General features: G+C 44.6%; 1 protein-coding gene across 2 annotated transcripts in view; it reads right to left on the reverse strand.

Moving 5' to 3' along the window:
• LONRF3 (LON peptidase N-terminal domain and ring finger 3) overlaps positions 1-16,657 on the reverse strand; it is a 59,233-nt gene that overhangs the window by 3,813 nt on the left and 38,763 nt on the right. For both annotated transcript variants that reach the window (XM_016191418.2, XM_016191417.2), the window contains 5 exons: positions 12,280-12,394; positions 9,750-9,871; positions 5,264-5,422; positions 4,018-4,180; positions 1,968-2,117 (listed from right to left, as the gene is read on the reverse strand). In XM_016191418.2, the coding sequence (XP_016046904.1) occupies positions 1,968-2,117; positions 4,018-4,180; positions 5,264-5,422; positions 9,750-9,871; positions 12,280-12,394 (709 nt within the window). The remainder of the gene's footprint in view (positions 1-1,967; positions 2,118-4,017; positions 4,181-5,263; positions 5,423-9,749; positions 9,872-12,279; positions 12,395-16,657) is intronic.

Here is a 16,657-nt window from a genome sequence, read left to right on the forward strand (position 1 = left end):
TTAAGTGGTATCCTAGCAGCTAGGACTGCCTTCCAGCCGGTGTGAGCCTTAGGACCTGGTCTCGCCACTACTCAAGTGTCTCCGGCTTCTTTTCAGGCCCCTCGAATATGGACATGCTGTGGGGGCTGGGCTCGCACACACGGCAAAGCAGCGCACTATACAAGTAAACTATTTTGCCAGCCTACTTCATTTTGGATTCTTTCCTCCCCCCCCCCCTCTCTCTCTCTCTCTCTCCCTCTCTCTCTCCCTCTCTCTGTTTTTATGGTTACCAGGATTATTGCTGGGACTCGATGGCAGCACTACAAATCCACCGCTCCTGGTGGCCATGTTTTCCGGTGTATGTGGTTTTGGCTTTTTCCTATTTTTATTAGATAGGATAGAGAAACTGAGAGGAAAGGGGGATAGGGATAGGGGGAGAGAAAGACAAGACACCTGCAGATCTACTTCACCACCTGTGAAGCCTCCCCCCTACAGGCAGGAAGTAGGGGACTGGAACCCGGGGTCCTTGTGTATGGTAATATCTATACTTAACTGGGCATGCCATTGCCTCGCCCCCATCATTTTGGATCTTTTCATGGCCCTCACTGTGGTCTGTCTGGCACATCCCTCTGACTGCCCACTCAGGATACTAGACTGACATCTTGGGAACTTTATGCTCCAGGACCATGAACAGATATTTAAGCTGATTTTATTTGGTCACCGCCCAATCATCGCTACTCTGGGCCATCTTTTCCAGATAGAGAAAAGGATGTAGAGACAAGAGAGGTGGATGGAGAGATACAACAGCACCAAAGCTTCCCCCAAGTGCAGTGGGAGCTGGGTTCATAGAAAGTAGGTGAACTATCCAGGTGAGATATTTTTTCTGGCCTTTTAGCTGATGCTAATGTGTGTGGTGTGCTGGTCTAAGAAATCTCCTCCTAATGGAAAGATAGGGGTGCCATATTCACTGGATCGAAGTGGATGGGATTCGTCTGGTTGACTGGCTAGTTGGAGTTTTACTGTCGTTGAAGCTGCTACCTACTGAAGCAACAGGTTTAAAAGTCCACCCTGGGGAGTCGAGTGGCAGCGCAGCTGGTTAAGCGCAAGTGGTGGAAAGCGCAAGGACCGGCGTTAAGGATCCTGGTTCGAGCCCCCGGCTCCCCACCTGCAGGGGAGTCGCTTCACAGGCAGTGAAGCAGGTATGCAGGTGTCTATCTTTCTCTCCCCCTCTCTGTCTTCCCCTCCTCTCTCTCCATTTCTCTCTGTCCTATCCAACAAGGACAGCGTCAATAACAACAACAGTAATAACTACAACAATAAAACAACAAGAGCAACAAAAGGGGATAAATAAATAAATATTTTAAAAAATTTTAAAAATCAATAAAAAAATCCACCCTGAACACGTCTGATCTCCTTTGATCTTGGAAGCTAAGCAGGGTTGGGCCTGGTTAGTACTTGGATGAGAGATAACCTTTCTTAAGTCTGATTCTTGCATGAATCTTTTCTAGAGATAAACAGAGAGAGACAGAGACAGAAACAGAGACAGATTACAGCACCAAAGCTTCTTTCAAGGCAATAGGGTTCTGGGCTCAAGTCTGGGTCACACATGGCTCAGAAGCACACTATCCAAGTGAGCTATTTTGCCAGCCCCCAGGAGTCCTCTCACCCTCACACATTACCATGATGTGAGTCTGGACTCCCACTGACTGCTCTTCTAATAGTGGAGTATCATTCCTTCAGTTGCCTACTCTCACAAAGCCTATCTTTGATCCAACTTCCTACTCTGCAGTCACTCCAAATCAGACTTGGATCCATTTGGTCTGATCCATGGTGCCCACTGCCCAGCCAGAGAACAACAAATTGGAATCTTCCTCATCTCTACCCTTGATTGGCTGGGTGACAACCACTCACAAAAATAAATAAATAAATAAAAAACTGAGGCTCCCTCATCTGGTGGGGCAACCAGTCACAAAGAGATTTACAGGTACCTGGGGGTCAGCATCTTTCTCTGGCATTGGACCAAAGTGATTGAGTATCCGATTCTTCATAGATGATTTCAGGGAGTGAAACCACGAGGATGCTTGCTCGTAGACACAGTTGTGTAATCCCATGAGCTCAGCACAGTCTTCCCCTTGAACCTGAAAGCATCAGAGTAGAAGTCAAGCATTCCCTACCTTCTCACAGACCTGCTTTTGGGAGCAGACTCTTTCTTTGAACATCTGTCTTGCCTCTTTGTGGGAAGGCACACCCATCTGGTTTTCTCACTGTGGGGTGTGAAAGGCTCTTCCACAGCTCGTGTGTCATGTGTACAAGTACTGCAAAGGCTGGGGGGGGGGCGGCGAGGAGAGGGGAAAGTTCCACTAAGGAGATGGGCTGAAGCAGAAAGACATGTAAAGAACCAGGAAAGTCTCAAACTGGCCAAAGCATAAAACTAAGCTGGCTTGTTCCTCGCTCCTTCCCACTGTTTACATCTGCTTTCCATTGTTTTCCTGGATGAGAGGCATGAATCCGTGTCTCACTGTGTAACACTAGCTTCCAAGTCAAACACAGGGATTTGTGGATCAAATACTTTTAAGCTTCTCCTATACAGTGCCTGTGAGTATGAATGAGTGAGACCGTTTACCTCTTCTTCTACTCATTAGTCCAAGAAGCCAAGGATTCACTAGATATGTCAGTGTGCTGCCTTACAGGGTTATGGATTACCTGGGAGGGCTCTTAGCCAGGTTAGACACTGGATAATGCAAACGTGTGTGTGTGTGTGTGTGTGTGTGTGTGTTCACAGGAGAAAAAGGTTTCCAGTGTAAAGAAATTGAGGGGACTGGGTGGTGGCATCCTTAGTCAGGTGTATATATCACCAAAGTTCAAGGACTCAGGCTCAGGCCCCTAACCCCCACCTGCAGGGAAGAAGCTTCCAAGTAGTAGACAAGTGCTGCAGGCATCTCTTTCTTTCCTTTCCTCTTCCTCCACCATTTCTCTCTCTAAAACAAACGTCATCAGAAGCGATAGAGACATCATGCAAACACCAAGCCCCAGAGATAACCCCGGTGGCGAAACTAAACAGAAATAAACAACAAAAAAGAAACTGATGAGTAAAATACATGTGTGTTGATGCTACTCCAAATCTTTCCTTTGTGCTGCTGGCAGAGAAGTAACTTTTGGGCTAGAGGGGATCCAGGATTCGTCTGGTTTGGCACTTCGTGGGCATGTCCACAACTAAGCAAGAAGAGGCAAGATAGGGAGTCGGGCAGTAGCGCAGCAGGTTAAGCGCACGTGGTGCAAAGCGCAAGGAGCGGCATAAGGTTTCCGGTTCAAACCCCTGGCTCCCCACCTGCAGAGGAGTTGCTTCACAGGCGGTGAAGCAGGTCTGCAGGTGTCTATCTTTCTCTCCTCCTCGTTGTCTTCCCCATCTCTCTCGATTTCTCTCTGTCATATCCAACAACAACATCAATAACAACAACAATAACAGCAACAATAAAAAAAGAAGAGGCAAGATAATGGGTATTCTCATAGTCACTGTACAATTGAACAGCAACTACGCAGCACTGGATGTTGTGTAGCAATATGGTAAGAAATCCCAAGGCCTCAGGGGTCTGGCAGTAGTACAGTTGGGTTAAGTGCACGTGGCGCAAAGCACAAGGACCAGTGTAAGGATCCCGGTTCGAGCCCCCGGCTCCCCACCTGCAGGGGAGTCGCTCCACAGGTGGTGAAGCAGGTCTGCAGTGTTTATCTTTCTCTCCCCCTCTCTGTCCTATCCAACAAAGAACGACATCAAGAACAACAATAATAACCACAACAAGGCTACAACAACAAGGGCAACAAAAGAGGGAAATAAAAATGGCCTCTAGGAGCAGTGGATTCATGGTGCAGGCACCGAGCCCCAGCAATAACCCTGGAGAAAAAAAAAATCCCAAGGCCTCTCAACAGTGCTGATTGTCTCCTGTCTTTGTAGCCATTTCTGCAACCACCTTTGTCAGCCATCTTTGTCAAGCTACAGGGGTAGGCTAAATTTTGGAGTGTGTTGACAGTGACGGCCCTCACCTTTTGGTCTTCGATGTATTCAATATCAGCTGTGTTGTAGCCATCCCGCTGGCCCTGATGGAGGACCTTGAAGCGCCTCTTGCCTATGCTGTCGACCACAGAGCGGCCATCAGCAAAGAACTGGACATTTCTGATCTCTAGAAGGCAGCCATATTCTGCAAATCTGTTCGTTGGGAGTGGAACAGAGAAAGCATATGCTTCAGAAGCTGTGTCCCTGGCCTGGCCTCACAGCTACTTTGTTAACCCCACATCACACCCGGAGAGATATCTGCCTATTTGCCTGTTCCGGGTTCTACAATAGCACCTGCGCAATTGACGGTGTCAGTGCTAATAATAATAATAATAATAAAATAGTAATGCATTTGTATAGCTGCTACCATTTATTGAGCAAACACTATTTTCAGTGCTTTAGGCATACTCACCAGTCTTCCCTACAAACTCACAGAAGTGGGCAGTAGTACCATAGCCATTCTACAGACAAGGAAACTGAGTCACACCAAAAGGCTGAGTAACTTGTCCAAAGTTAAACTCGCCCAAGTGTTACAGTCAGAGCAGCCCCTGAAGTTAAGAGTCCAGGATTCACGCACTTATAAAGCAAGTTCTATGCTTGACACGACCCAGTGAACAACAACAAAAAATTAGCCCTAGGATTTATTTATTTACTACCAGAGTCCTACTCAGTTCTGGTAGCGTGTGGGATGGAACTGGAGGCTTTAGAGCCTCAGGCTTGAAAATCTTTTTGCAGAACCATTATGATACTTCCCCTGCCCATCTGGTGGTTCCTTTAAATAGGCATTTAAGAGGCCTGGCTGTGGTGTTTCTGGTGTACCCATTACAATGCGTGAGGATCTGGATTTAAGCCCCAGGTCTCCTTCTACAGGAGGGAAGCTTTCTGAGCAGTGGGTCACTGCTGCAGGTGTCTCTCTGTCTCTCTATCTCTCTGTCTCTCACTCTCTATAAAATATGACCACCAGGAATGGTGGAGCTATGCAGGTACCAAACTCCAGCAACAACCCTGGTAAAAAAAAGAAACAAGCAAATAAATGGAAAATACAGTCTGCCAGATGGGTTATCCAGGGGAGAGGGGGTGAGAGCAACCCCAGCCTTTGCAAATACACATGATCACAAAACGCTGACTTCTCAAATGCTATGTCTTTCTATCCACTGAGAATGCCTCTAAGGAAAACACAAACCCCAAGCCCCTCCCAAACTCAGTCTTCCTTTTCTCACGCAGCACTTCACTTACCCTTTGACAGGATCACCCAGACACATGCCAAACTGTCTAGTGCCTGTCTCGATGCATCTACGAATCATCAGGCGGTAGCAAGGCTCAAAGATGTGCAAGGGACAAGGGACGGTGGGATAGGCCATGGTGCACACGAAAATAGGCACGTTCTTATTCAAGCTGTCAAGAAGAACACAGGACAGGGCTCTCAAAACAACAGAGACCAGGCAATGGTGGGCCAAATCTTAGCAGGTGATTGATTCCTCCACAGGAGGGTGGGGAGATATCAAGTTCAGATAGCCAATGATTAAAAAAAAAAAACAGATATGCAACTGATCCTATGAGCTGAATGCCATTATCATCTGCAAAGGTGAGTCTAAAGGCTGAGTGATGGAAATGGACACTCGGCAAGTTCTAAATTGGCAAGAGAAGTTCCCAAGTTCCTTAGCATTGTGAGTTATTATTACACCTCAAAGGTTTTCCTCCCCCCTTTTCCTTTCCTTTCCTTTCCTTTCCTTTCCTTTCCTTTCCTTTCCTTTCCTTTCCTTTCCTTTCCTTTCCTTTCCTTTCCTTTCTTTCCCTTCCCTTCCCTTCCCTTCCCTTCCCTTCCCTTCCCTTCCCCTCCCCCTTCCCCTCCCATTTCATTTCCCCTCCCCTTGCTCCCCCTTCCTCCCTCCCTCCCTCCCTCCCTTCCTTCCTTCCTTCCTTCCTTCCTTCCTTCCTTCCTTCCTTCCTTCCTTCCTTCTTTCCGAGAGACACCAAGAGAGAAAAAGTGAAAGGGACCACAGTACCACAGCTTCCTTCAGTGTGGTGGGGGCTGTGTTGAGTCTGGGGTGCACAGAGAACAAAGTAGTACACTATCTTGCCAGCGGCATGAGGGAACTTGAAGATCTGGGCTCACCCCTCCTCAATCCTTATTCTCCTGTTTGCCTTGCAAATCCCAAACAGGCACATCTGAACCCAAGTTGACCAAGAGAGCCAAGGTCATCTGCAGACAACTCGAAATACTACTCGTGTGGAGTATCCATTTCAGAGGGAAGCGCCCTCTGGTCTCTCTGATATATTCAGTGTGTATTTATAAGGCACTAGCTGATGTTGGAAAAGACAGCTAATAGGGACTCAAGACAAAGTGATGAATTAGAACTAAAGATAACGATGCCTTCAGGAAGTGAAGGAAATAACTCAATGGTGAAGCACAGGATTTGCATGGCCGAGGTCCCAGGTTCAATCTTCAGCATCACATATACCAGAGCTGAGCATTTCTCTCACCCCCTCTCTCATATATATCAGTGACTATTTTTCAAAGATTCCCTGAGCAGCCCAAGAGGTTGTACAGCTGCTAGATCAACAGACTTCCAAGTATGAGATCCAGAGTTCAATCCCCAGCACTGCATATGCCAAAGTGATGTTCTAGTTCTCTCTGTATATCTCTTCTTCTCTCTTTCATTAATAAATATTTGTAAGAAAAAAAAACAAGGGGCCAGGTGATGGTGCATCTGGTTGAGTGCACATGTTACAGTGCACAGAGACCCAGGTTCAAGTCCCAGTCCCTACCTGCAGGGGGAATAGTTGACTAGTGGTGAAGCAGTGCTGCAGGTATCTCTCTGTCTCTCTCCCTATCACCCTCTTCCCTCTCAATTTCTGGCCGTCTCTAACCAATAAATAAATAAAGATACTAATAAAAAATAGGGAAAAAAAACAATACCTTGGGTTTGGAGAGCCAGCATTGTTATGCAAAGAGGTTTTTCAAAAAGACTCTCATGCCTAAGACCCTCCCCCCCAGGTCCCAGGTTCAATCCTCTACATGACCCTAGGTTAGATCTAAGCAGTGCTCTGGTAAAACAAAACACAAATAAACAAATGTGTGTCTTAAGTGGCCTGGGAGGTGGCACAGTGGGGAGCTCAATGGATTTGCAAAGGTGAGTTTCTGAGTTTGATCCCTGGAACCCCACATGACAGAGTAATGCACTCATTCTCTTATTGTCTCTCTCTTCCTCTTCCTAACTCATTAATTAATGATTAAGTCAATGTACTTTTGTCATTGCCACTCCAGACTAACCTTTTTAGATAGAGAGACCAAAACAGAGAGATATAAAGAGAAAAGACACCACGGCACTGAAAGTTCTCCCAGTGTGGTGGCGGACCAGCTTGAACTTGGGTCAAGCCCATAGCAATGCAGGAGCACTACCCAGGTGAGCTGTATCACTGACCCACAAATATAACAAAGATACCCTGACTAATAGCCAAATTATATATATATATATATATATATATATATATATATATATATATATATATATCAACAGCAACAAGAAATTATCAAACAACTCCATTAAAAAGTGGAGAGAGGTGTTGGGCAGAATCTTCACTAAGAAAGAGATCCAGAGGGCCAACAGATGTGTTAAAAAATGCTCAAAGCCCAAAGCGCAAGGACTGGCATAGGGATCCCGGTTCGAGCCCCCGGCTCCCCACCTGCAGGGGAGTTGCTTCACAGGCGGTGAAGCAGATCTGCAGGTGTCTATCTTCTCTCCCCCCTCTCTGTCTTCCCCTCTTCTCTCCATTTCTTTCTGTCCTATCCAACAACGACAACTTCAATGACAACAACAATAATAACTACAACAATATACAACAAGGGCAACTAAAGGGAATAAATAAGTAAATAAATAAATAATATCTTTAAAAAATGCTCAAAGCCACTAATGATTAGAGAAATGCAAATAAAGGCAACAATGAGATATCACTTCACACTCAGGAGAATGTCATCCATTAAAGAGGACAAAAAAAATAACAGTGCTGGATAGACTGTGGGGGAAAAACAGGAGCCTTGCTACACTGCTGGTGGGAATGTAAATTGGTTCAACCCCTATGGAAAACTGAAGAGTCCTCAGAACACTAGCAATGGACTTCCTCAATGACTCAGCAATTTCTGTCCCAGGGAACCCTCCAAAAGACACAAAGACACCTATCCAAATCAATCTGTGTATACCTATGCACACTACTTGTTATAATCCAAATCTGAAAACAACCCAGATATCCAATGAGATAAGTAGTTAATGAAGTTATGGTATAAGAGGGATCTGAACTCCAATTCCATCAGGACCCAGAGAATGAAGAGGGGAAAAGAAAAAAAGGGGGGGGGGGAATGACACTCAGAAGTAGTAAGTTTGACTTAGAAAGGAAGAGTGAGCAAGACCATAGAAATGAAAAGGGCAAATATGTAAAAATATAAATAGATAGTTACAGAAGTAATAGTCGGGGCCGGGAGGTGGCACACCTGGTTGAGCGCACGTTACAGTGCACAAAGACTCATGTTCGAGCCTGCTGGTCCCCACCTGCAGGGGGAAAGCTTCATGAGTGGTGAAGCAGGGCTGCAGGTATCTCTTCATCTCTCTCCCTCTCTATCTCCCTTTCTTGATTTTTGGCTGTTTCTATCCAAAAAAAAACAAAGATTAAAAAAATGTTAAAAAAAAAAAAAGACGTAATAGTCAACCCATATCTGTGACCTTGGTTCAAGCCTATGGTCCCAACCTATAGGGGAGGAAGCTTCATGAGTGGTCAAACAGTACTGTAGATGTCTCTGTCTTTCTATCTCCCCTTTCTTTCTGTCTCTATCCAAATAAATAAAGTACTACAAAACGAACATAGTCTTTTTTTAAAAAAAATCTCTGTGTGCATCTGAGAAAGAACAAACGGAGCAGCATTACTATAATTCTCAGATGTTTAATGTGTGCTGTGCTCTGGCTCTCCTGGGCTTCAGAACAAACCCACGGAGGGGACGGGGGTGGTGCACCTGGCTGAACACATATGCTACAATGCACAAGAATCTGGGTTCAAGCCTCAAGTTCCCATCTGTAGGGGGAAGCTTCATGAGCAGGAAAAGCAGTGCTACAGGTATCTCTGTCCCTCTCCAACTCCCCCTTTCCCTCTAAATTTCTTTCTGTCTCTATCAAATAAATAAATTACTTAAAAAAAAACTCTGAAAATTATAAAAGCAAGCCCATGAGGGACAAAGTACTATTAGGCCCAAGCTATGAATGAACATACTGAGGCCCACAGGCATTGAGTGACTTGCCTTGGACCGTGAATTATACTCCCCTTGTGGCAGGATGGGGTGTCTTAAGCCCTGCTCTGACTGTTACCAAAGTTCTCACCCTCACAGATCCTCCTTCATGTGAAAACCATCTTCCAGACACTCATAAGGCCCTCTGATTAAACTCCTCCAATTAAGTCTTGTCAGGAACACCCTGTTACTATTGCCAAGAGGTGACCTGGCGGGTAGTTTGACTGATGCCTAACTAGTAGTGTGCTGGTGACCGCTGAATAACTGAATGGGGGGGCAGGGACGCTATTTGTTTAATCCTGCAAGTTCCATGGTGCCATGGCCAAGTTCAAGCTATCAATCTGCTCTCGTTGCATAAGAATTGGGAAGAAATGTGCATGCTGAGTCCTAAGTGGGAACAGAACTAAAAATAGAAGCATCATGGGAATCCTTAGAGCATGTACATACTTAGAGAGTTCTTCCATTTCCTCTTCATAAAGTCTCCTTCGTTCCTTGAGTTCCTCAGGAAGGAATTTAGCTATCAGCTCTTCCATGATGACATTCTTGCTGTATTTTCTGGATGCCAAGCACTACCCGAAGAAAGGCAATGAAATAGTAAACCCTCCTCAGAGAGAAAAACAGAACCCTTCAGATGTGATCAGATGACTTCAAAGCCAGACTCAAGTTCAATCACCACTCTTTCTTCCCTTCCAGACACTTCCATGCATAGCCAGGAATCTAAGCACAGTGCACTTCACCCTGTAGGGCAGGCATAACAGGATGTAAACGGTGTAGATAACTGTCCACTGTGGAGAATTCTACTACCAATTCAGCAGGGGGCACCCTGGAGTATAAACCTACTGGTAGACTGTATCTGGCTGGTCTCCAGTGAAGGTGACTGGAACGAAATAGCTCTCTCTGTGTGGCTCTGTGTGGATGTACAGAAAGAGGTGAGAATAGCGTTTACCCACCCCACCCCGACCTTGACTCTAAAGTATCACACAGCCTCTTCCTCTGGGATGCTTTCTTCTTTCTTTCTTTTTTTCCAGTGAATGTAAACTTTTAATGGTGCTTGGTAGTTTGGGTACGCAATTTCTTAAGTCACTGCCGCCTCCCAGCTTCAGGAGAAAAAAGCACTCTGTTCAGTGACACTCTTGGGGGGTGGGGGAGGGGGAAGCAGTGACTTGAGAGGTATCCAGTCTAACTTATCTGATGATACTTAAATACAAATCTAGGGAGGGCACATAGTAACCCCTCAATGCATAATTCACACAGGTCCATAGACATAGCCTACTAAGACACTGGAAATAATTCTGCTGTGAGGAGGCGGCAAGGAGGTGAAAGTCAACTACTGGATGGTTTTGCTCCTATGTGGACTCTAGAGAAATTGAGCCTTAAGAACTTGTGAAACAAAACATGGGCCAACTTGTCTCTAAGACTTGGTGAGAACTACGCTGGTTATCTTTTATCTTTGGTGAGGAAGCCCAGAACTGTGGTGCCCAGGGTATAGTTACATACTGCACCTACCAGTATGTAACTATACCCTGTAATCTTATAATCTTGTAAATCATTATGAAATCACTAATAAAATGTGAAAATAGGGAGTCAGGCAGTAGTGTAGTGGGTTAAACGCATGTGGTGCAAAGCTCAAGGACCAGCAGAAGGACCCCAGTTCGAGCCCCCAGCTCCCCGCCTGCCAGGGAGTCGCTTCACAGGCGGTGAAGCAGGTCTGCAGGTGTCTATCTTACTCTCCCCCCTCTGTCTTCCCCTCCTCTCTCCATTTCTCTCTGTCCTATCGAACAAGGACATCAATAGCAATAATAATAATAACCACAACAACAATAAAAAACAACAAGGGCAACAAAAGGGAAAATAAATAAATAAATATAAAAGCAATTAAAAATGTGAAAAATAAAAAAAGGTGGCGAAGGCATGGATTGATGTTTCTTTGTTTCTGTTCATCTGAATGCCATCGGATACCAGAGCACAAATGTCTGACCTCAGTATAAGAGCCAGATCTCTCACTTGCAATCGGGTCAGTAAATGTTATCCTTTTAATTAATTAATTAATTAATTAATTAATTTGTATTGCTACCAGAGTTATTTATTGCTGGGGCTCAGTGCCTACATGTTGAATCCAACACTCCCAGTGGCCATGTTCCCTATTTTTATTTATTTTTTATTTGATAGAACAGATAAAAATTGAGATAGAGAGCAGACAGATAGATAGGTAAGACCCTTGAAGACTTGCTTCACCACTCCCTTGCATATGGTTGTATGTGTGTGTATGTGTGTGTGTGTGTTTGTACTAAACCAGATATGGCACCTCCCAGCCCCATATACTCCATCACTTCACCTAAGCAAGGGAAGGAACAAAATTTTACTTCCAACAGTTCATTGAAAGCTAGAGGGTGGGGGGGGGCAGGTGATGGCACACCTGGTTGAGCACACTTGTTCCAATGCACAAGAACCCAGGTTCAAGATCCCGATCGCCACCTGCAGGGGGAAGGCTTCACAAATGGTGAAGCAGTGCTGCTGGTGTCTGTCTCCCTGTCACTCACCCTCTCTGTCACCCCCTTCTCTCTCGATTTCTGGCTGTCTCTATTCAATAAATAAATAAATATTTTTAAAAAATTGCCTTAAAACAAAAAGCTAGAGGGAGGGTGGCCTCGATACCCAGAAAGACTTCATAGATAAGCCAGGGGATGGTTGTGGTGGTTACGAAACAAGAACAGTACACAGATGATTTTAGGGGCCATTTTGGTCTAGCAGAATGCAACGGCCTGGGACTCAATCAGACAATCATTTAAATACTCCCTTGCAGATACGCTAGCCCAGTCAAGAAAGAAACAGTGGCTTGACACCTAGCACAGGGAGGTGAGAAATTGTACCCATGTTCCAGCAATCGTACTGTAAACTACTAAGATAGCAATAAAATGATTTGAAGAAGGAGGAGGAGGAAGAGGAGGAGAAAGAGAAAAATAAACAAGTGTTTTACCTGGGAAAGCCCGTCTTTACACAGCGGACACTTTGCGTTGTGATCCAGACATCTCTCAAGGCATTTTAAGCAAAAGGTGTGGCCACAAGGTGTTGTTACTGGCTCATAGAATAACCTGAAATTGAGGGATCAAAATAGAAGAAAGCTGCAATCAGACCAAAAAGAAACGACACAACTCAAGAAGAAGACTGTGTAGTATTACTTGGGAAATTATGTCTGCAGAAGTTAATTTCCTATTTCAAAGAGCAAATCCCTGACGTTGCTATGCTTCAGAAAAGTATTTGCTTTCCATTTCAGAGCTGAATGTCAAATAATACATCCATTAAAGTTTAGGGTGTGGTTGGATCCTTTTGTTGCGTCAGTCAGTCTCTCTTGGGACTTCTAAGTCTTTTTCCCTATTACGTCGCCTTCCCAGAAAAATAAAAATGAAGTTGCATAGCCAGAATATCTGAATAGATCCCATTCTAAAGTATTTAGCCAATCTGTTTACCTGGGTATATATACACAAACAGCTAAGTGGAAAAGGGCCTGAGTTTGGGGCGGGGAGATTGTTTTATAGACACCTATCACAAGGAGGGATGGAGAGACAGCATAATAGTTATATGAAAACCTTTCAAGCCTGAGGCTCTGAGGTCCCAGGTTCAATCCCCAGCACCACCATAAGCCTGAACTAACCAGTTTTCGGGTCTAGAAACAAACAAAAACAAATAACAATAGACACCTATCATGGGGAGATAAAAAATTGTACCAGAGTGTCAAAAACTGTACTGTGAACTATTAACCAATAGAAGGTAAAATAAAAAATAAAAAAACATACCACTAGGTAAACACAGAAATGGATATGGATAAATGTACGTACACACACATTTACTCTCTTAAATACTTTACATCACCTGACAATGGGGAAGACTTGGTTGTTTTGCTAACCTTGATTTTCACCTCAGCAGTGTTTTCTGTTCAGCTCTAGTTTATTTATTTATTTGTTTTGTTTGTTTTGCCTTTTTGCCTCCAGGGTTATCGCTGGGGCTCGGTGTCTGCACTACGAATCCACTGCTCCTGGAAGCTATTTTCCCCTTTTGTTGCCCTTGTTTATCTTTGTTATTGTTATTGTTGCCATTGATGTTGTTCTTATTGGATAGGACAGAGAGAAATGGAGAGAGGAGGGGAAGACAGAGAGGGGGAAAGAAAGATAGGCACCTGCAGACCTGCTTCACCTCTTGTGAGGTGACCCCTCTGCAGGTGGGGAGCTGAGGCTTGAACCGGGACCCTTAAGCGGATCCTTGCACTTCGTGCCACGAATGCTTAATCTGCTGCGCTATCACTCGACCCCCTCAGCTCTGGTTTATGGTGGCTCGGGGGACTGAACCTGAGACTCCAGATCCTCAGGCATGAAAGTCTTTTTGCAGCAGTGTTTTCTTTTTCTTTTAAAAAATATTTATTTATTTACTTATTTATTTTTGCCTCCAGGGTTATCGTTGGGCCTCAGTGCCTGCACTACAAATCCACTGCTCCCAGCGGTTATTTCTTCCATTTTATTGGATAGTCAACTGCTGCCACCTCTCCAGATTCAAAGGAGGTCTCGAAACTTTACATCAGGCTCAACCTGATGCTGTTGACTGGCTACGGAAGAAGGGCAAACGCTAGAAGAAGAAGATTGGATAGGACAGAAAGGTATTAAGAGAGGAGGGGGAAATAGAAAGACACTTGAAGATCTACTTCACGGCTTGTGAAGCGTCCTCAACCTCTTGCAGACCGGGGGGCTCGAACTGGGATCCTCGTGCATTGTACATAGAACAGGTGTGCCACTGCCCCACTGCCCCCACTGCCCCGTTGCCTGCCCCCACCTCCCAGTAGTGTTTTCTGACTGCTTAATTTCAACATTGAACCTGAGATGTTTGCTGTAGTCTGTGGGTGAATCATTTGCCTAGGTAGCACAGTATTATTGTTAGTGGGGTTACTGGTAGGTACATAGTCAGACATGTGGATATATATATATATATATATATATATATATATATATATATATATATATGCATACACACAATTCAATAAGACACAGCTTTAATGGCTTTGCGAATGCTGGATGTTTTCTAAACACCTGGGATCTCTTCTAAAAGCTATGTTGTACATTCAGAAATCCAGGGATTGACTTTGCTTAAAAAAAAAAAAAACTCACGTGCGGCAGAACCATTAGAGTGGAGAGTGGTGAGGCAGATGAAGTGGATGGCTCAGAAATGGGGTTCTTACCAAGAGGACAGGAAGAAAGGGAAGAGGACTGCCCAGCCTATTTTGCATTTATAAATTCGGTTGCCATTTCCAGGCTATTTGCACAGCGCCCTCGTGTGGTCTGGAGGTGCAACAGCAGCCTGGCCCACACTGCCAGGTTGAGTAGAAGTAGCAAAATGTCAAAGGTAAAAAGTACAGGCCATGCTCCCAGAGGGATGGAAAATGGGAAAGCTATCAGGGGAGGGGGTGGGATATGGAGATTGGGTGGTGGGAATTGTGTGGAGTTGTACCCCTCCTACCCTATGGTTTTGTTAATTAATCCTTTCTTAAATAAAAATAAATAAATAAATAAATAAATTTAAAAAATTTTAAAAAGTACAGGCCCTGGGTCTGGGTGGTGCGGCGTAATCTCATGTGGCGCAAAGCTCAAGGACTGGCTTAAAGATCCTGGGTCAAACCTTAGGCTCCCTATGTGGGGCGGTTTGCTTCAAAGCAGTGAAGCATGTTTGCAGGTGTTTATCTTTCTCTCCCCCTCTGTCTTCCCTTCCTCTCTTGATTTCTCTCTGTCCTGTCCAACAACAATGACAGCAATAATAACAATAAACAACAAGGGCAACAAAAGGGAAAAATAGCCTCCAGATTCATAGTGCGGGCACTGAGTCCCAGAGATAACCCTGGAGGAAAAAAGAAAAAAGTCCATGCCCATTTCACAATAGCCAAAATATGGAAGCGTCTAAATGCCCATCAACGGATGACTGGATAAAGAAGTTATGGGACATATGCTCACTGGAGTATTACTCTGCAGTCCAAAAAGATGATATTGTGTCCTTTAGGACAAAAATGGATGGAACTGGAAGTAGGTGTGTTTAGTGAAATAAGTGAAGAGATTAAAGACAACTACCAGATAGTTTCACTTATATGCAGTGTATAAAGGACTAAAGCATAGGGATTAGTGAAGAAGGTGGAGAAAGAGGAGGAGTAGGATGAAGAGAGTAAAGAAAAGAAAAATCAAGAAGATAAACAGACTATCTTTTGTAAAATGTGAGAACTAAGATGGTTATGGTGGAGGGAGGGCACAGAACTTTATCGGAGGATGTGGTGACTTGCATGCACCAGGTTTGAATGTGAAAATTCTTCTGAGAGGTTGGGTGGTAACACAGTGGGTTAAGTGCACATGACACAAAGTGCAAGGACCAGAGTAAGGATTCCAATTTGAGCCCCCAGCTCCCCACCTGCAGCAAGGTAGCTTCGCAAGCTGTGGAGCAGGTCTGCAGGTCTGCAGGTGTCTGTCTTTCTCTCCCTCTCTCTGTCTTTCCATCCTCTCTCCGTTTCTCTCTGTCCTATCCAACAAAAATAGCTATAACAACAATAACAGTCACAACAAGGGCAACAACAAGGACAACCAAATGGAAAAAATAGCCCCCAGCAGCAGTGGATTTATAGTGCTGGCACAGAGCTCCAGTGATAACCCTGGAGGAAAAAAGAAAGGAAGGAAGGAAGGGAGGGAGGGAGGAAGGAAGGAAGAGAAATACTTCTGAAGGCCCAGGTGGTGGCTCACCCCGTGGAATGCACACATTAACATCCAGTTTCTGGTCCCCACCTGCAAGGAGAAACCTTCACAAGTGGTAAAGCAGTGTGCTGCTGGTGTCTCTCTTTTTCTCTCCCTTTCTATCTACACCTCCCCTTTCACTTTCTCTCTGTTCTGTCAAATAAAAAAGGAAGTGGCAACAAGGAATGGAGGATTTGCCATTTAGGCACCTAGCCACAGTGGTAACCCTGGCGGCAATAAAGAGTAAAATATAATTAAAAAGAAGGAGGAGGAGGAGGAGGAGGAGGAGGAGGAGGAGGAGGAGGAGGAGGAGGAGGAGGAGGAGAAGGACTCCTGAAACCTGGTAATTCTGTAAATAGCTGTTACAAAAAGATATAATAAAAAAGGAATAGCCAACTTGTCCCTAAGAATTTGTGAAAACTGTGATTTTCATTGGGGGGGATTATATTACAGAACTTTAGTGAGTGATGTGAGATTACACCCTTGCAATCTTATAATTTTGCCAGTAACCATCCAATCACTAATTCCAAAATCAGATAGTAGCAATAAGGATAATAATATGCTTGAGGAAAAACTGAATCCAACATCCAGAATGAAATGGGA

Source organism: Erinaceus europaeus, chromosome X, assembly GCF_950295315.1.
Source record: "Erinaceus europaeus chromosome X, mEriEur2.1, whole genome shotgun sequence".
Taxonomy (NCBI): domain Eukaryota; kingdom Metazoa; phylum Chordata; class Mammalia; order Eulipotyphla; family Erinaceidae; genus Erinaceus; species Erinaceus europaeus.